Below are 21,477 nucleotides of genomic sequence, written 5' to 3'. Positions count from 1 at the left end.
GCTCTGCAGAGTCCATAGGGTTACAAGTCCCCAGATTTTCTTTCTACCCACAAGAAGTAGAAGTTCAGCTGAAATTACTGATTTATAATGAGAGCTGAGCTATAAACTTATTCCACATTTAGATCTACAATATTTTAAATCTTGAGTAAGTACATCTTGCCACTTTGTCTACAGCAGAGGATACTTGTGAACCACGGACAGAAATGGAATCAAGGTGAACTACTAAAGCAAACTTGAATATTTTAAGTGAAGCTCAGTCATGGGAGCAGTAAAACTTCTAAAGTTAATGAGTTCTAGACTTTAAAGAGCAGTTGATTAATTTGTAACAATGACGGTCTAAACCAAACCAAAAATAGTTTCTCACATTCCAGAGCTGAACCAGCAGACTTTTCTTCAGCAATGTTATTGAAACTGCCTTAGAATTGACTGTCTGTATGGTCCTTTCCTTTATATAGATACTGTGAACCCAATCAGTATATTGGGTTCTCACCATATTTTCAGCTTTAATAAACTTGCAACATATTTTGCTCTCTTTCAAGTTTCTGATGTCAAAAGAAACAAGACAAAAGAACTCTTAGAACATTTTGCTAGTTTAAGTATAAAAAATACTGCAGCAGAGTAGTACTAAAATTAAATACTAACATAAAAAAGAGAACATACGAGGATAATTTTTAGCTAGTTCAGTAATACCATTAGTACTAAAATTAAATACTAACATAAAAAAGAGAACATATGAGGATAATTTTTAGCTGGTTCAGTAATACCACTTTTTACCTGAAACTTGATTTAAATTACATAAATTTAATAGTAATAGTGTAAATATTCTGTAATAGTGTAAATACATGCTGAAGTACTGCAAAAATTATATATTTGTGAACAGTATTAATAAACTACAATAAACAAATGTGGGTGATTTTTTACAGCTGTTCTGCAATTAACACTAATAATGCATTATGCATTTTTGTTCTCTGCTACCAGAAGTAAAATGGTATGCCAATATCCAACTTATTTTTCCAAGTGAAAACAGCATATTTTGATATTTGGAAAACTGGATAGGTGAATATAAGCTCAGCAGTAATATTATTATATAATTGGCTTTTTTCTTTTGATCCATTGTACAAAGCACTCTAGTGCAGCATCCAGACCTGCCACATTGTGCCACACTGTATAGGAAGATGCTGAAACACAAAATTTGAAGCAACCTGTACTTGTCCTCACTTAGGTGATACCTACTTACCCTTAATATAGGATAGAGAAAAGAAGCATGGTCAAAAGAGAGAAAGAACAAGGACTGATAGTTTGTGAATAGCTAGGTAACATCTGACTTAGATTCAAAATTACTAAATTTTTCTTTGAGGGTACTTGAGCTTCTGTACTTAAAAACATTTGGGATTATATTCCAATTTTATATATATACACATATGTATCTCCACTCATGTGCTGACAGAAATCTCATTTAATCCTGTTACCTATATCATAAGGAAAATTTAAAAAATGGGTTAACTAAAGCTCTCAAGCTAGTCTTCCTTTGCCTATGATTTTCCCAAGAGAAAAAGACCATATTACGTGACAAAGGAATGGCACAATTGTAAACTGTGAACATTATTTAAATTAACCAACATATCTATAATATATTTTATTGTCACATTTTTGAGTGTGAGTTTGATTTATAAGGAAAGACATTACATTTACACAGATGTATCCTGACAGGCAGCTAGAAGATAATCAAGCTTACATTTATATTCATAAAATGAATAAAGGTGAGGAAACATGAGCTTTAAAAAAGAGGGAAAAAAACCTAAAAAAACCAAAACCAGACCAAACTTATAAGTGGTTTTTCAGCTCATACAAAAAAGTAATGTAGATTCAGAAACAGAATCAGAGAAGTACTTGCTAGAATTACTGCTCTGAAAAGTTTATCTTTGTAAGTGATTCCATTATAAACTCCTATTTTAAGGAATTTATTGGTAGCCTCTAAACATATATGTTTTGGTCTTGGTTTTATGGGACATAATTTAAACTTCAAAATGCTTGGGTGTTTTTTTTCACTCTTAGATATAAAAGGTCTGTGACAATATTCCAGTTAAAAGACACTTACAACCATATGTTACTAGTTACAAGTTTTAAGAACAAACACGACATGTGTTTTCAAAATTCATATAATAGACTAAAAGGGAAAAAAAAATAATTTCTGCCAGTTCACTCTGTTTTATGCATGTAAAAATAAACTTTTAAGACAAACTTTTCAGAAGAAATGCTCCAGATTTTCAAGGCAGGCTGGCAGCCTCTGCTAAACCACAGAGCAGGCTGAGGCTTTGTAGAGATCTTAAAAATTGGCGAACATGGTTCAAAAGAAGACAACAACACTTTTCAGGCAAGATTAAAATATATTTGCTACACGATACTGTCACTCATCACAGACATCATGTTTACAAATAAACTCCTTGTCTTCATATATTGTACAACATCTCCCCATCAACTGCATGTGTATGTCACAGAGCCATCAAACTGCATCCAGCATTTCAGAGTCAGCCCTCAGTGCAGTTCCTTCCGCCTGGGGCCTTCCCATGCCTCCCTTTCCAGGGCTGGTGGCTGTCAGGGAGCAAAGGCAGAATGCAGAGCCCTGTGCCAGCCCTGAGCCACAGGGCACAGACGAGTCAGAGGCACAGCCTCCAGGCAGCAGCTCCCTGGCTGTGGGAAAGGGGGTCCCCTCTCGGGCACCGGGGACCCTCACTGGGGACTCTCTCTGTCCTGACCCTCCCCTCCAGCTCAGGTTATAGGGAAATGCTCCAGTCACTTTTTTAACACCCCATCAGACCACTCTTTCCCCTCTGGAAAAGGAGGGCAACAGATGCATGTGATGGAGAGCATTGTCCAAGGAAAAAGACCTGCTCAGTATCTTCGAAAATAAATAGAAACTTTTAAAATGTTTCATTCAATTAGTGTTTAATGCACTTTTAGAGATAATAGACATATATTATAAAAAAAAAGTATGAATTCAAAGTGTAACATTAACCCAATTAACTGGGTAAGAGCAAAACAGTGAGGCTGGGCTACTCTGGGCTCTGTCTCCAGATTTAAGACTCAACAGAACAAACACTGGAAATTTCCAGTTGGACACGAGAAGTTGAAGAGAGAAAGTTGTAAAACCCATCAATATGCAATTATGCAAACCTGTTATGTTTTAAACATTAATTTGTAACTATCGTTCATGATTTAAAACAGGCCCATTTCCACCAGGAGACCCACAAACATGTTTTATAGGAACATACAAGTTAGAATTGCTTACAATTCTTAGTTCTCATGTTAGTGATTAGAGATATTAACTATTAATTAATATATTATTGTTAATATGCAATATATTAATTGTATTCTCATACTTTTAACTTTAAGTAGACAAGTGCTTGATTTTTGCTTTTAAATAGCTGCATATGATAAACACCACAAATTTTACAATTATAGACATCATAAAAAGCACAACCTAGGGCAATGAAACAGTTGAGTGATCACTTAAAAACACCCTAAAGGGTTTAGATTTCACAAGTTCACCTCTTACTTAAAACATCCAAACTACAAACTGCTGATGACATTCCTGATGACCAGGGGTCAGGAGTCTGAAAGACCTTTGCCACTGCTCACAGAGCAATAGGAGGTCAGCAATATTAGCTACCAGTAGCAGAGAGTGACCTGGCAGATCTGGGAACTTCTAAACTGCAAAGTTAAATTACACACCTCCGCCTCAGCATGGAGTTGATAAAAGAATATGCAAGCATACTAGCATACAGGAGGGGAAGGATTATTATAAAGTAACAACGATTTGACATGGGAAAGAATTTCTTAGGACTTCTGTACTAATTTGAATGTTCATTTTCCTTTTTTTTTCCCCTCTAGCTTCCTAAACATATTAGAGAAGCTGAGTTTCAGTGTAGGGGAAGATATAGTAATAGATAATACAATCACTGGAATTTTCTTACTAATGTTGAAAGATATCCTCATAGAACATTCTATTTCAGGAAATTTTCCTATTTAAGTTACATACTTTACTAAAACATTACAACAAGGAATGAATTAATGGTTTTAAGTCCTACCTCTCACATTCCTTATTTCATAAAGGTTATGGTCACAGTCATAATTCGGTCCTACTTTTTCTGGCCAGTCCTAATAAAACCAGTTCTAAAAATACATTTTCCCTGAATGTATAGGTACTTTCATAGTATTAAGTACAACTTTCATAGATGTGACTTTAGTTTGCTCTTAGGTTTTTGAATTAAATTATTGATTATAAGTATTCCTGTAATACTTGCACAGTTTATGAAAAAATAAATGCATAAGAAGACTAAATTAGGACAAAAATAAGAGCAAACATCTGGTACTGAATACACATTATTCACCTAGAATAAGATACTTTGACCACAGCAAATAAATATAAATGGAATGGTACAAATTCCATTTATAAAGTGAATTTTCATAATGTGAGAGAATTACCACATTTTATTGCTGTAAATGGTATATTAGAGTTTTTGCCTCTCCAAAATGCCTGATTTTTCTGATTATTTCTCATGAGAATGCTTCAAACCTGCACATTTTGAATGGGTCATCATGCTCAATTTTTTTTCATCTTAAAATATAGATGGGGCAGTGACCCACAGCTTACTTTCCCTGTAATCTCAAGTCATATTATAGGAAAGATTTAAATTGACTGGTTTTGGCTGTACTGAAATGAATTGTATTGCACTACTACAGAACAGCTTTTCAGTGCATGAACTCAGTAATCTGCTAACAGGAAACTGGGAAAATCTCTCCGAGTATACATTCAAAAGTCTCATTGTCACGAGAACTCAACTTCAGATCCATTTGGACGTCTGTCCGCATTTTGAAATTGAGCTTGGCTGTATCAGCTGGCCCAACTGCTGACTGAGATGATGATAGCAATAAAAACTGGAATAGCAAATCCTGGCACACAGCTTTCCCTGGGAAAGCGATCAGTCATTTTCCATCTTTGGCTTTGATCCTCCATTGGGATCCTTCAGTGCAGAGCCCAGACCCAGGGAAGAAGTTAACAGATCTCTGCATTAAGCTAATGCCACTCCGCATGGAGACAGGAGTAAGCACTGCTAATTCTTTATGTGAAATGGGGCCCCTACATACTGTATATGTTAATGGCAAGCTGTAAAAGCTCTGTGTGCTGAAAACCAGATTTCAAATCTGCTGACCTGTGGCAGGTCCCCTAGTGGGGAGCCACAAACGCACACTGCTGCATTTTTGTACTGGATTAAATTCCGGATCTAGACTACTATGTGACCAGAGACAAAAGGGAATAGAAAGTTCACAGGCGTGAATACCTGTCATCATGTGGTGAAATGAGTAGCAGCCTGTGCTCAAGAGAGGCTCAAGCCCAGAATAACAGAAGAACAATACAAACTGGCAGAAATATATGGGAAACTTGGAAGGTGCCTACATGTGCAATGTCTTTTCAGCAAGCCAATGCTACTGGTCTCACTCTGAGCACTTTTAAATGAAAATAGTTTAATATAATAATAAAAACCCACAACTCTAAGAGGAAATGACAGCTGTTGCAAGTAAATTTCAATAAGGGTAGTTCCCTGCTGATAAAAACTGGCACATCTCCATTCATTTCAGTGCAACTGTGTGAATTAACATTGCCTGAAAATCTAACCCAATGTTTTGAACCACTCAAGAGCTACAAGGAAATACATAGATGGAAAACACTGGTAATTAAAAGGGTGAGAAAGAAGGGTAATTACTGAGGAAACAAAAATGTCATTAAAGGAAAAATGTATGAAGTCTATTATACAAATAGACAACTTGTGAGTGTTTTGGGATGCTTGATTTAAGTTCTATCAACATTTCTGTTACAAATGACAACAGGTCTGATAACCAGGAATAACAGAAAAAATGTCCTTGTACCACAGTGTACATGCCATTACCAAAATAGGATGCACCATGCATTACTAAGGCAAAGCTAATTCTTTTTCGATGGTAATTTTTCTTGGTGATTGTCACTGCACACAAATTTGTGAAAACACTGTAAACTCAGTGTTCCTACACAGACATGCACCATGTCTTGCCTACATGTAAACAAAGTCATCTTAAAAATAAATAAAATCTAAATAAAGTAATCTAAAATACACTGTAAGATCTGTATATAAAAAAAAAAAGTAGAATGATAGCTGATGATTAAGAGAGTTGAAGATATTTTGCCGCTGGCATAAAGTTTTAAGAACTTCTTTTAAAAGACAAAGAAAACAGAGATTTTCAGGACCAGATGTCTAGGAAGATCCCATTTGGATTTGAGCTACTTAAATTTGCAATCATGTATTTATACATCTAACAGAGCTTCTGTTTCCCCTAGAATCTGAAAATTAACTAGCTTTGTAGCATCTTCCTTGATCTGCCACCCGTGCCCTGAGGATTAGAGACTCCACCTGAGCTTGTTTTACAAGCATAACAGAAAAAATTAATCTCTGCTGGCAGCGATCCCACTGGGATACTGATGAATAATGATATCCCTCTCTTGCTGCCCTCTCAGTCCACTAGAAAAGCCACTCTAACCCAGCAACGTGGAAACCGCTGAAACCATTCCAGCTGTGGATTAGCAGGCAGTCAAGCATCCATCTGTTCTGTGTGAATCAAGGGAAAGCAAACATGCATTCTTATAGCTAAAGAAGTATTAAAAATTAGCATCTTATATGACTGCATATAGTAAATATGAAGACAATAATATAAAAATAAAATCTATTATCTACACATCATATTGTTTATAATAGTTTGTTTCCTTAAGCAAATGATAAACCAGTTGAATTAATCTCCTTAACCTACAAAATACTGTGCATTCAATGATTTAGTATGTTTAAGACAGAATTTCCTAATACTGTATGCATTGGTGGTACCTAAAAATTTTTTGTTAAGAGACGTGCATGCACCCATTTCATAAGCAAGCACGGTGACATCCTGCCCAGAGGAATATTTAAGAGGCCTGTTGTGAGAAGAATTTTAGCTGTTTTCTCACCCCATAAGGTGAGAGGAATACACTTGAGATATTTTCTCTTTCTGAAAACAAGCAGTTCCAGTAATCTCTGCTGGCTCGCTACTCTTTTCCATTGGATGACAGAAAGGAAAAGAGGTGGAAGTGGAAATGGGAATTTGATTTGGGCAACCCAATCAAATTGGTGATGTCTGATTTGATGCTTCCATGGAAAGAGGATAATGGCCTACTATAAATCAAGGAAAGCTGAATTTGAGCATTACCCCAGCAAAAAGTACTTAGAAAAGTGCATACTTTGACAGTTTCCACATACATCAATTCTAATACTTTGCTTGATGCCTGTCTTACATTTATTAAGTTTCAGAGGTGAAGAAAATGTGTAACCATTTGCTCTCTAGAAGTAACCTTCCCATTGTACAAGAAATTTCCAAATATATATGCAATTTTTTTTCAAATGCTTTCAATTTTTTTCAAATTCTAAGACCTTTTGGTAGCAAAAATCCCTCTGCAATTTCTTCTAACATTACAGGTAGCCTACCTAAGCAGCTGTGAAATAAAACATCTTGCAAATATTAGGCAATAGGAGGGGCCTATTTCTTAAATATTTCTGAATAGGAGGGGTCGATTTCTTAAAAATTCATCTCTGATAATACATAACATCAACATTTAAAGTAAAATTCAATTTCTGAAGCTAGACAGACCCCCATCAGGAACAAAACTAAAAAGAAAATGAGACAAAGAAAGAATCTAAATGCAAATAGGAAAATACAAGTGTCGGATACTTCATTAATGACTGATCAGTAATCCTCTTATGTTCTTTTTTTTTCTTTATCTACTATGCTAAAGGAACAATATATGCTGGATATCAATCTTGTATGATGTAATCATTTCAGCCAAACCAACCCTTATCCTGAAGTTTCTGTTCAAATCAGAGATCAAGCTACAATGTCATCCTCTCAAGAGTCTTACAAGCAATATTTTCTGTGCTGACAGAGAAAAGAATTTTTGTGCCTTTAAACAGCAGTCTGTATGGCCCAGTTGGTGTCTCTAAGTGAACTGTATTCTATGAGAACAAAGTTATCAATATGATTGTTAACTGTTACAACTTGTAGTACAATTGTATACATCTACCAAAGGCAAAGGCATTATCTAGAAGCCAATTAAGACAAAAGAATTGCAGAGTGCAGAAGGCCTAAATTTGCTTATCCGGCTTCAATTACAAACTGGGAGAAATAAAGCAGGTAGAACCTGAATTGACTTGCTAAATAGAAACTGAGCTTGTAAGACTTCCTGCTGGAGCATTTGGGACATGAGAACACACAGACATTGCTCAAAGCAGCCTTACAGATTATAAAACATGCAGCTTTACCATAATAAAGATGCTGTTGAGAACTTCACTTCTGTTCCAACAAACACAAACATTATTTCAACAAATATATTGTCTATTTGAAAACATACAGCCACATGACATGACTGCTGAAAAAAGCCATTCCTTCTCCTGTATGAATACTCCTGTATGAATACACTCATGCATACAACTCTGCATAATTTGAAACCTTGCATGACGGTGGCTATGATTCTGTCAAGCAGCAAGTAAAAAAGAAATCTTGTGTTAAAAGAGACAAACAAGTGAGTGGTCCATGGTAGAACTGCATGCAGCTTTGAGCAGTCAGCTAAGCCAAGCTTGCTATCACTGAACTTCCTTCTACCATAGGCAAACACTGATTTGCCAGAGATGGCAGCCAATGTTCACCTTCACCAGACCAGGACAGTGCTTCTGTCAGCCTGCCTCTCAGAATACTTTCCATTTGTATACACCAGTGTTTTGCTGCTATAACTGCATCCTGGTAAAGGAATTTATTTCCCCATTTTTCTGGTAGAAATGGTTATTAAAGCAGGTGTTCAAAATGGGGATATAGCCTGAGGCTACTGCTTTCTACTACCACAGCTATATACACTTCCAAAAGTTTTTCCCTTGCATGCTGCACTGCAATCACAGCAAATAAAAGAAAAAAAACTGAAAAAAACTCCTTATAATATATCCAAGATAACAGTTCTTGTTTAATGGCTTTTGTCATGGCAAATGTTTTTCAGAAACATTTAGCTACAACTTTAAAATAAGTTTTAATGTAGCTTTTGTGAGTATTGGTTCAGTTAGGTGTAGTTTTTTTTTTTATTTGGTTGGTTTTTTTGTTTGTTTGTTTTGTTTTTCCAACAGGCATATGATGACAGAAATTAAATAAGAAGATTTGATGGGGAAAAAAAGAGACCTATAAATTGGAAGTTAGAAATTCATGTATACTGGAGATGGAAAGGATTTGTATTTCCTGGTTTTGACTGTAATTCTTTCTTATTGATCCCATAAAAATGGAAGACTTATGCCATGTTGAGTTAGCTGTCACTGGTGGGCATTGTTACCTTGATTTACTAATGGACTGTGCTTTCCTGGGAAGGAAACCAGCATATTACACCTTCAAACGAAAGCTCAAACAATCATTTGGAAAAAGAAGACCAGGAAATAGTTGTGTCATGATGCTAGAAAAAAATTACTAAATTCAAGTACTACAGCAACATTAAAAACTGCTCCATCTACTGGAACTAGAGAAAAATCAAGACTAATTAAATGTGTGAGTATCTATATAAGTACTTTTTCTACTACGTACAAGATATTTTTGAATATACTGGATATAGATGATGAAATTTGGATGCTGTTGAAATGCATTGTAGTATTTTGTTTTGTTTTCATGAACCCCTACTTAATTTTAAAATTTAAGCTGTTAAACACAGTGTCATACCATCTACATGATTCAAGTGAGAACTGAAGCACAAATGCTTTAACATTAAAACCTGGAGAATATGGACTATACAAAAATTAAGTCAATTATCCAGGAAATGTCAGTGTTAAAGATGAACTTTATGCATTGAACAGTATAGATTTATTGTAAAGAAAAGATTTCATTGTAAGAGGTAACAGTTTTCTTCTGTTAAAAATACACAAAAATATTTATTCTATTACTAAAATATGAATAATGGCTGAGGCCACAGCACTGATGTTCATATTGTTGAGTGTACCATAGATGTGAAATCAGACATGGAAGTTCTTTACAGCCTAGCATGTAATAAATTGTTTTCCATCTGACATAAATTTTACATTATAAAATACTTCAATTATTGACACTGAAATGCCATATTAAAAAAGAATAACTTAATGAATATAGTTTTGCTGTGCTTTTATGCCTGGAAGAAAATCATAGTAGCACCTTTATTTTCTTCTAAATTAAATGCAAATATAATTTCACACTAACTGTAAACACTGACTGACTTAGGAAGAGTGATCTGATTTTTTCCTGAAATGACTAAAGAACAGAAACCCAGTTTTATATAATATCTTAAAAATTCCTAAAAGCAATGTTTCTGCTATGGCTTGCAGGGAAAATACTAAACGAAACAGATCGCATCAGCTTCTTTTTTTGACAGTATTTTTGTGAGGCATTAATTCCTCCTTCCCTGGTGTTTAAATAGAGACCTGTTGAAAAGATGGTTTATCACTGAGTCAAAAGCCTTTGCACCCCCTTCACAGGAGACCAAATCAGCAACAGAATCCCCATACAGAAATAAAATAATTTTAGACTGAGAGTGTAAATACTCACAAAGAACTGCATATTTCCCTGGTTGGAATAGAAATTGCCAACAGTGATGAAGAGGAAGTAAAGCTACAGGTTAATTGAGTTATCTAGGTTCTCATAGTACAAATACCTAGCAGGTAATGAAAGACAGATAAGGTATTAATAACTATACTAATTTTCTATCTATGTATTTTGAATGGAGAGTGCCTGTTTCATGAACTTCCTCCTTATAACTTCCAAGTCTGTGATTCCATCAATGACAGATTTTCTGCTGCTAATTCCAAATTACTTAGTCTAATACAAGCCAGTGTCACCATATCTATTTTCAGAAAGAAATAAAGGGAAGAGTCATATGGAGACCAAACTTCTATGTCTATGTTTGTATCACAGAAAGACAGACACAGATGTTCCACTATAACAAAAATACCATGTTCTCTCTCTAAGCTCCCTTTTCTAAGGAAAAAAACCCCTCTCTTATTAACAGTTTACATGAAAGACAGCAGTAGGCACATGAAAACCAACCAGTTCTCTTTTGTAGGCAGAATTAAAAAAAAAAAATCAGGGACAACATGGAAATAAAACAAGGGATGAAAGATGGGAATGATGTTCTCCCCTTCACTGTCTGGTATGGACAGGTATGACAAATTTTTTGCTCTGTAAATATTAACCAGACAACAAGATAAATTAAAAATCACCAAAAATCATGAAACTAGTGGATCTAGGTGTCACAGCCCTGATCAATCAGAAAGACAGACTTTCTTTCCTCAAGGCACAACAAACTGCTATTTGATTTTAAAAACATTTGTACAGAAAACGACAAGAATTACCCTGAAGTATCTATCATCATTTTTTTACCTAGACCTCTTTTTAATCTCTGCACCTAACTATCAGAATTAAAGGAAACAGTCTTTAGGCACCTTAGGGAAATCCAGCCTGTCAGTAATAATTCATGAACACTTTCTCATCAATAATACTTAATGCAAGAAGCACCATAACTCAACAGTGATTAAGCTCATTTGGATTACCACTGCCTAAGCACGGTTAGGAAAGCTTTAAAGAAAGCTCTACGGAAAAAATCAAACATTTTCTCTCAGAAAAAACCCCACCAGTCCACTAGTACAAGCCAGTGACAAAAATAACTGAATGTGAAGTTCCACCTGCTAACTGCAAACCCAAGACATCTCAAACATCTCAGGTACAGATTTACTGAGAGGAGCAGGGAAACCACAAGGGGATTTTCACTCACCTAGCTGAATCATTTATTACTGTATATTTCCAACATTACTGTTGGGCTGTGCCATGTGCCATGCTCCTGTTCATGTTATGAATACTCAACCCCTACACCAGAATGGGGAAAAAAAATAATTTGATCTTGCAAAATTCTGGCAGATGATCAAAATGAAAAGATAAAATAAAAACAGAGAAAAGAACAGATACTGGAGGAGACTATGAGTAGTCTTCCACAAAGTGAAAGTAAGTCCTGCTATTGCGTCTTTTTTGAGATATCCACCAACACTAGAAACTGGATGACTCACAACTACTTTTTCACATGAGTTGTAAAGATTCCTTGATCATTCACTGGTGATCAACCCTGAATTTTGAACACTTCCATTCAACATGCAAAACTATCAATCTGAAACTCAAAATCCCTTAATAAAACTCAGATTTAACCCCCTTAATGCAATCCTAAATTTCTGAATTCTTGAACAAAATCTTGCTTTTTTCCACAGTTTGTTTTAAACAAACTTTTGCTACTCTCCAAGTTAATTATATATTTGGTATATATATCCCATTAGAAAAGCAAAATCAAGATTTACTTTCTTCTAATTGTTCATGTCTGCATTCCTTATATACATCAGAAACTTGTAAAGATCTAAAGGTTTGTAAGCTTAGTTAAAACTCCAACTAAGAATACATGTTACATCTATGAAATCCTGCAACTGCATGAGAAATGCTTGGATGGTTATTCTCAAAAAACACAGTCCAAATTTGAAACTTGAAAACAGTAATCAGAAGAATAATCACAATTATAATTATTTTTGTAATGGTAATGGGCCTTTTTGTACTATAGCTACAGCTTTCAGTTTCAGCATCATTAAGAGATTCTTCAAATTACTTTTTAAACATCCTTTTCCCTCAGGATTTTCACTTATATCTAATTAGACTACTTACCCCATGCCATGTAATTCCCTATTGCCAAAACCGCTAAATGCTTCAATAAGAAGGAGGAGGGCAACAGTGGAGTGAGGCAGATGTAATGTCATTGGTTAACAATAGAGGTGTGAAGCAACTGCTGCAATTATAAAACTCATTAATGCGCAGTGTTTAGGGGGGAAAAAACATCCTTGGCAGTAACTGTTGAAATGGCATTTCTTTTCAACACTACATCAGATTGAAAAAAACCTTTCATTTTGCACCTTCAACAAGACAGAATAGTAGTTCCACTAGTAATTATGAGAATCAACATCCACATAAAAAGTAAGCAAGAGCTGTCAGCTCTAATGGCATCCAGCACTCATAAATGCTTTTCATCTTTAAAATTGATACACATGGCGCATTTTGACCCCTAAGCAATTTTATTTTTAGTCTCATTCCTCTTGAGATTGCAAATGGATAACTTACAAAACTTTATTATCTGGAAATTAAAAATTAGAAAAAATTAAAGCAAGATTAATGAACTTAAAATTTTACAATCTCTACCAAACATTAGCGTCCTAAGTTTCATCTACAATAGAAATATTTGCCAGTTACTTTTACAATTAATGAATGTACACAGTTCAAATAGACAAATTCAAACACTGCAGCAGTAGGTTCTTTTTCCATCATTCCTCTCCCATATCCTGGTCATCAGCTAAGGTAGTGTTATGAAATGCCATCTCTGCTAATATTCTCAAACTTTCCTTACCAAATTTGCCTGGAAAAAAAATCCTGACATGTCTAGGTGCAGAAAATTTTCACTAGAGAGGAGATTTTAAAGAGACAGCAGCTGGAGTAAAGCTCTCTTCTTGAATACTCAACACTATATTAGTTAACTTCTGTTCACATGTGGGTATTTCTTCTTAAAATTTCAGTTATTTTACATACCACATATCTAGGTATTGTGGATGATCACCATTTTGAATTGACCCGAATGCACTGAATTTCATTTAGTGTAATTGCAATGTTTTCTGGCAGCAGAACAACAGATACTGCAGGGTCAGTGATAGCAATTCCCCTATTTAGGCTGTCTAACAGTTTCCATTACAAAAGATTATTGTGGCCTTTATTTCTGAGCTGTAACACTCTGAATGTTTGCAGCAGGTGCTTTAAATTTATCAGGAAGAAAAGTCCCTGTACTAGAAAAGTGGTTTTCCTAGTCTCATAAAATGCTGATCAGGTTTTGTTCAGTTGCAAACTGTTGAATAGTGAATAGCACTATTTTAACTTCTTGTATTTCTCCTCAGAGATGTTCTGGCAGCATGCCGAAACAATAATTAATACAAAAGTAAGATATATAAAAACTGTAAGACAGGACTTGAAATTTTAAAGGTAAGACTTAGAAATCAGAATTACTGAACTTGGGTCACCTATATAATGTATTTAATGTAGCAGAGACTATAATAATATGGGGGTAGAAATAAGTTTTCCTGGATAATATTCAGGCACTTCTTGATTTGAAATATATTTATAGAAGTAGAATTATACTGTGTTGAAAAAGGAAAATCTGTAGTTGTAACTAGGTAAGTACTTAAAAAGGAAAATGGAGTAAACCTTGATTTTTTTATGGTGAGAATGTAATACTAACACAGGGCATCATACAGTGTGCCTGTGGCCTTGCATTGCACTTCTCTGCACACTCTAGATTAACTGTGGGAGATGCTGTTATTGCAGGTTATGACCTCAAGACTGGGAGGTGGCTGGGAAAAGGGAAAGCAGAAATTCTAGGAAGGAGGTGTTTCCCATATGTTTCCCCTACCCCTTAAAGCTGCTCTATCTTCCGGATTATCCCAGGACAAAGTGATGATGCTGCTACAGATTTAGTGTAAGCAGTCATTCCTATGGCATTTTAGTAATATACCCAACTTAGAAAAGACAAATATCAGATTTGTATAGATCCTGCACATTATAAAGGGATGTAAGAAGAGAAATAAGTGTATAAAGTAATTTTGATGTACTGATAAGATGAAACACTTGAAACATCAAAAATTATTCAGATATGTTTCTCAAAACAATAATAAAAAATTTAATTAGAGATTGGAGAGAAAGGCTCTTCTTTATTTTGCATGTTTTTTTCATATACTTGCGTTTTTAAGAATAGAATATATATATATTTAAGAAATATCAGCACTTACTGTCAGAATTAAGAGCAATTCTTCAATACTGCTTTCAGGTTTCAACTGATCCTTGAACATCCCAATAGTTGGATGCTTCAAATAGTAATAGGAGGCGATACGGCCGTATGTCAGTGGCTCAATGCTGCGATTGTCCTGTGAGAAAAAGAATCAAACACACAGAGATCCCAAGGGGTTCAGTCTAATGTGTTCCTACACAACTGTGAAACACGTTCAGACTACTTTTAAGAGAGAACACAAAAAACAATTCAGCATTATAATTTAGGCACAAGAGCTTTCAATGTAAGTCTAACAAAGGCAAACTGTAACATCGCCCATCAAGAAGTATGTATCTAGCTGTTCACAGCTCCTAGGAGCGTGTATCTTACTGAGTCTTGTAAGGCACAGATTAGTCTTACCTCCCCAACTTCAATACAGTAGGAGCCTTCCAAATCAAACAGGGATTTCTCAACAAGACTTGAGAGGTACTTATTCATAGTGTCATGGCTCACATCATCCAAGTTATAGTAACTAGATAAAAGGAGAACAGATGCATTGCATGAATATTTTTTACAGTCTGAAGATTTTTAACAACAGTGTCTTCTAGGAATACTTACAAGACTTCTACAACATACGCATGAAACAGTAAATATCCACATTAAACAATTAAACACAGTGCTTTACAAAGATTAACAAGAAATCCATGATTCTTAAATGGTTTGTGGGAGTAACCAATATAAGACAAGCATGTATATATGAAAGATGGCAATTGGTCCATATGTTAATAGAAAGGTTGATACAAACAGAACTGAATGGGCTCTATTTTGTTAGTGGGAAAATTTTACTTTCCTGATAAGTGTGAAAGTGAACGAGCAATGCTAACACAAGTAACAGTATTTTAACTTCAAGATGAAGGAAGAACACCCACCCAGGAGAGCAACTGTCCTTACATCCTGCAACTCTGAAAGTAAAACTAGGCATACATTGATATCTCCTGAAAATGTAAACTTATATAAATCCAAATGGTGGTGTTTGTTGGTACAGTTCTGTGATATTTTATTCTCAAAGTTAGAATTGCTAAAAAAAGGAATAGGGTATTTGTTAATATGGTTCCTTCACATGCTCATTGTCAGACAAAATGTTTAGGTAAACTATACCATCACAATGGCTTAGTTCTCTATATGAAGGAAAAATGCTTATAAAGTGGGCCAAAATGCATTTTCTTTTTATGTTAGCATATAAAAAAGACACAGTGATTGAAGTTTGCACTCTTTAACTGTAGAGGTGGAGGTGTATTATAAGATTTTACTCATATAAACCAACATGATTTCAGTGGCAACTTTTACTCCAGATAAAAATGCAGTAAGGACTTGTGTCCCTAGATTCAGCAAAGGCAGCAGATCAGAAAGCAACAATTAAGTTCAATTAGTAATGAGTATGCTTAGAAAGCTTTAAAATTTTGAATTTAAGCAGAGTAATTAAACCATGCTATTTCAAAGCAGAATTAAAACAAAGATAAAATCTGACAATTTACTGAATTGTTAAAAAACAGAATAAAAAAGGCAGTCATTGCTCATTTAATTCTGTCAAATACTATGGCAGAAATAGACTATTGAGATTGTGCAATGATGAAAGATGCTCCTTGCTTTACTAAAATTTACTACTCTTATGATGTACTCAGCATTCCCACTTGAAATAGCCCCACTGCAATCAAGAGTGGGTTCTTTCAATGCTATCTTGTGCAGGTGAACAACAGGCTGCAAAAGAGCATGCTGAGATTCATTTTAGCCAATTTTACAAAGTTACTGCTGTACCTGAGTTCATTTTTTTAAACTCCTTTCACTGTCACTGAAAAGAAATGTGCACCTGCAGAATGCTATTCATCTGAAGTATTTTAGATATCTACTTCAGGATGAAGCAAAACGTAATCACTGATTAAAAAACCAAAACTTTAGACAACCAGTTCAGTTGTGGATGTTACATTTGGGCAGATGAATCCCATTCTCTGAGTTAAATTCTACATCATTTACTGTAATGCTGCTGCTTGCAAATTTCAAAAGATGGAATTAAATTTTATAAGCTACAAACATCCTCACTAACTGCTTAATTTACATAATCTGATTTGCATTATTATTTTCTTAAACAAAGTTTTTACCATACATCTCTTTAAATAGCAGTAGCATAACTGAAAAAGCCTGAGTGCTGAATAGCAATATTGCAATGCCCAGATATTTTCCTCTTGCTATTAATTCCAAACTATGGGATTAATTCTCTGAAGCTTTGAATATTCACTTATAATTGGGTAAAGTTGGAATAAACCAGTACTATCATAAGAAAAAGTTTTAAAAAATGTGTTCTGATACCAGCCAGCTACATGAGACAACTGCAAAGCACACATACACAGCAGTGGAATATTCAACTCTGTGACTTTTTATATGGGTTCATGCTGAGATGATTTGAAATACTTACAACACACCTATAGTCCAAAACCAAACCAAACTAACAGAAATATCTGTATTGAATTACATGTTTTATGCAGTAGCCAGCCATATATTATCAGACTCATGCAAAGAAAACTCATTTGTTGAAAAATTATTCTAACAGTTGTTTTTTTTTATGCAACCTAAATTTCATGAGTGTCCTTTTAAATTAAGTGAAACAGTGATAATACAAAATGGTCAAAATTTCTATCTGCCCATTTTATTTGCCTGACATCACCAATCACATTTATTTTCTGGTTATTAGCAGGAATTACTTTGTCAAATTTTGTTTACCTTCTGAAAATAATTGAGCAAATTAGCTAAATAAGTTGTTTAAGGAGGTGAAAAAAATTTCTATTTTATACTCCTAAACCACTAATGAGTTGTTATTAGTTCTCTCTAAATTGATAGAATACTCTGAAATGCTTATAATTAAGGCACTTTGTTGTCATGGTATTCAGACTTCCACCACATAATTTCAGCATCTCTATTTGCAGTACCATAACATTCAGGATGAATACTGATAAAATGGAAAAAAGGAACATGGGCAATACACTGAAATTCTTTCCTGAGAATGTAATTTAAGACACTAATTCAAACAGGTTTGTGATCTTGTTCTCTGACTAATTTGCAGAATTTCACTGCAGTTTACTAATTTATCGTCATAAAGGAATTTATAATATCTTTCAAATTATTTTGTGAATTTTAAATTTTCTGTTTTATAATTTGTTGTTAAAGGAATGAATATGTAGCTGCCTAGTGGAAATAAAACAATGTAAAGAAAAATCTTGAATGGTTTGCAATCTTGAGTGAAGTGGTACCAGTATGTTTTAACTACTGTCTGTAATGAGGCAGATATAATTTTGAGCACACCCACAGGAGCTTCTTGGTCATTGAACACATTTTCCCCTAATAAAAATCAAAGCCATTCATCTTGAAAGACTGTTAAAATCATTAGTGAAAACAGAGGTATCATGACATTAGATTTCAATGCTCAGGAAAAAATGCAAGTTGAATTCTTCATGTTGGTATGTTCCAAGTATAAAAACTGCATAATACGTGAGCTCCTCTATGAAGCAATATTGCCTAACTATTTAATTACAGATAAAGAATAAAAACAATGCAGTTTCATGCTCACTGCATTGAATCATCTAGTCATTAGTTCCCCTTTGCTATAAACAGACAGCCCACCTTTTTATCAGCACACTATTTCATTTATTTCACAGTGAAGCCCAGTTTCACAATAATTGACTTGTCAGAAGCTCTAATTTATGAGGCTGGGCTCTGTAAGCCTTCTCCTATATTGGACTCAACCTGCACACAAGCAGGGTTGAATATTTACAATGCTGTTAACAGGTGCTGAGTTGTTTAATGATTCTAATAGCCAGAAGCGTACTGAGAAAGCCAGCGGGATCACAATTACAGGCTGTTTGAACACAACAATTACTCGTCCCCTGAGAGGTGTGAAAGTCAAAGGCAGTTTTATCCTAACAGCATCTAGCACATGGGCTAGACAGGCTAACTTCCATTAGTAGTCCACGGGGAAAAAGCAGTAACAAACCCCTAGGTATCATAAAAATTTACAAAGTATGTAAAATTTAAACAATCAAAAGCTGAAGGAACTTTTTATTGTCTATTAAATAACATATTTAAAATCCCAAAACCTTGTAGAGATTAGCAAGAACAACAAACTGTGAAACATGAACTTATTTCTCTAATCTAAGGAAGTGTGGAATTTCATCAGCTGAGACAGACAGAGAGACGTGCAGGAACATAAAATGTAGATGAAGTTACACAAAACATTTAGGATTTAATGTGAATGGTGGCAATCATTTCCTGTTTAGCTTATGTAAACCTGACCTGAGATCTCTCTGGGAAATTTTTCATCAGCCTTGAAATGGTCCTGCTATAACTGTCAATGCTGTGGAGTCATTTGTTACAGCACCATGTTTTTTATGTTCAGATTATACGGTGGTAATAGTGACACACATAATGAAAATCGGTGACAAGAGTCAGCCAAAAAATATTAAAGAAGAAACTTGCTAGTCAATAGGTTGTTTGAAACAAATGCAAGAAACAGCAAATCCACAGCATACATTTGATAGCAAGAAAGTGTGCTTTCTGAGATTTTAGAGTTCTGAAAGCAGAATTTTGTTATTAAAAAGTGTGGGGGAGCATAGGTAGTAATCTGGGTCCCTTTACTGCAGTCATCATTTATATTTACTTTCATCAGCTTCAGCAGCTGCCATCTCCAAATAGCACCATGGAAATGGTACAGAGTATATGGCACAACTGATGAATCTTAACAGCCAGAGAGAGATATGACTTTAAGTACCAACTCACTTTTGTTGTTAAGGCATTACTGACTCTGGAGTCTGTGACTGACTTGCAAAAAGGCATTCCAGAGTGCACACATGCTGCAGACAGTAATGCCACCCTGTATTTTACCTCTATCATGTTTTCCTGTATCCATGTCTTTGCGTATGCCAGGTGGGAAAAACAGATACATTGCTATCTTTACTCAGCTTTTAGTATACTGTACATTGTGGTCATTTAAGAGGAACAAAACCAAGTTCAATTTCTCTGACATCAGCAAAGTATTTACCCCCACATCAGTGCTTCTAATTATAACATTTGCAAGACAGTTTATCTCCCAAGATGCATTCATGAGAGATGAGAGGTCATAGCCAAACATAAATTTGCTCACATATTGATAAGATTTTTCTTTTTACTATCATATGTTCCAACAGATAATTTTTACAGATAAATCATATCCAGGAGTAGGAAGAAAATGATGGGAATTTTCTTTCTGGATGGAGAGATGCGGAGTCTTCAGCTTTGTGTTGTTACCCAAGATGCAGCAGACTGGGAAGCAGGAGGCAGCTCAGACATTCAGCAGCCTGGGGCTTCCCTGTCTGACAGACTCAGCAAATCTTTATCTGTCTGAATATTTGGTAAAACTAGACTATGAACTACATTCCTGTACTTTCCACATCACTGTGACCCTAATAATTCCAAAGAACAAACTCTAGTTATTAAATTCATAATAATGCCTATAGCTGTCATTTATTAAATACACATACATGCATATATATCAGTACATGCACATAGGTCTAAATGCCATTGTAAAAGGAGGAGTTCTTTGGTAAAGTCCTTTGTGAAATATCTGTTTATGAAAATATGGTTATTAGTAATCACTGAAGTACAAAATACTTGCACATTCTAGCTTCTGTAAGTTTAGCTACTGTCAAAATTTTCCATTTTATCTCTTAATCTTAGCTAATTTAACTTCAGTAATCTCCTTTCTGACACACTTCCAAATTAACCCTAAAATTCTGAATAACTGTTACCAAAATACATAGGTATTTCATTCTGACTGACTTTTACCATGATATTACCTGTCATCATAGCAGCAGAAAATATATTGGACCAGTATATAACCATAATTTGTATTCATCTGTTTTATTCACATGCTCAGATAATCATAATGAGAAAATGAAATTTAAAGTAAAACATAAATGTATGATAAGGGCATCATCAGTCTGAGACTATAATTTATACTGTATCATTCATTCACCCCAAAAAACTTTGCAAAATTGATATCAAAGGAAAAAAATCCGTTCATAATAATTCTCAGAATGAAATAATAAAAGATATTTTTTCAGATTTTCACAAGGACTTTACACAGAAACTGGTTTTGTAAGTGTGCACATGTACACATATGCACTCTCACATATAAATACATAAATAGCCATGCACATTTTAATAATGATGTGAAGTGTGCTCATAGGATATCTAAAAATTAACTTTCCAAATGAAAGCTGATTCTGCTTAACTTTACATATGTTGTAAATTTCTATTTCTCTTTTACTGCACATGTATCTGGAAAACATCATAACCTGATTTACAGAAAATGTTTCTCATAGACATTTCTCTTTTATAGAAAGTCACAATTATAATCTTTTATAAGGGTAAAAGAATGAAATACCCAAGGTATTTCAGCCAAGGAATGGAGATAGATGAGCCTGTCAAACTAGCCCCTTGCAAAGAACAAG

The 21,477-nt window shown here is 34.7% G+C and overlaps 1 protein-coding gene across 1 annotated transcript in view; it reads right to left on the bottom strand.

Moving 5' to 3' along the window:
• The window catches only part of ASCC3 (activating signal cointegrator 1 complex subunit 3), a 251,135-nt gene that overhangs the window by 25,457 nt on the left and 204,201 nt on the right, over positions 1–21,477 (bottom strand). Inside the window, exons 35-36 of the mRNA XM_039727495.1 lie at positions 15,362–15,473; positions 14,964–15,098 (exon numbers count right to left, since the gene is read on the bottom strand). Of these exons, the coding sequence (XP_039583429.1) occupies positions 14,964–15,098; positions 15,362–15,473 (247 nt within the window). The remainder of the gene's footprint in view (positions 1–14,963; positions 15,099–15,361; positions 15,474–21,477) is intronic.

This window comes from Passer montanus, unplaced genomic scaffold, assembly GCF_014805655.1.
Source record: "Passer montanus isolate IOZ18808 unplaced genomic scaffold, ASM1480565v1 scaffold11, whole genome shotgun sequence".
Classification (NCBI taxonomy): Eukaryota; Metazoa; Chordata; class Aves; order Passeriformes; family Passeridae; genus Passer; species Passer montanus.
The sequence above is the reverse complement of the archived record's forward strand: the minus strand, read 5'-3'. Positions and strand labels throughout refer to the sequence as shown.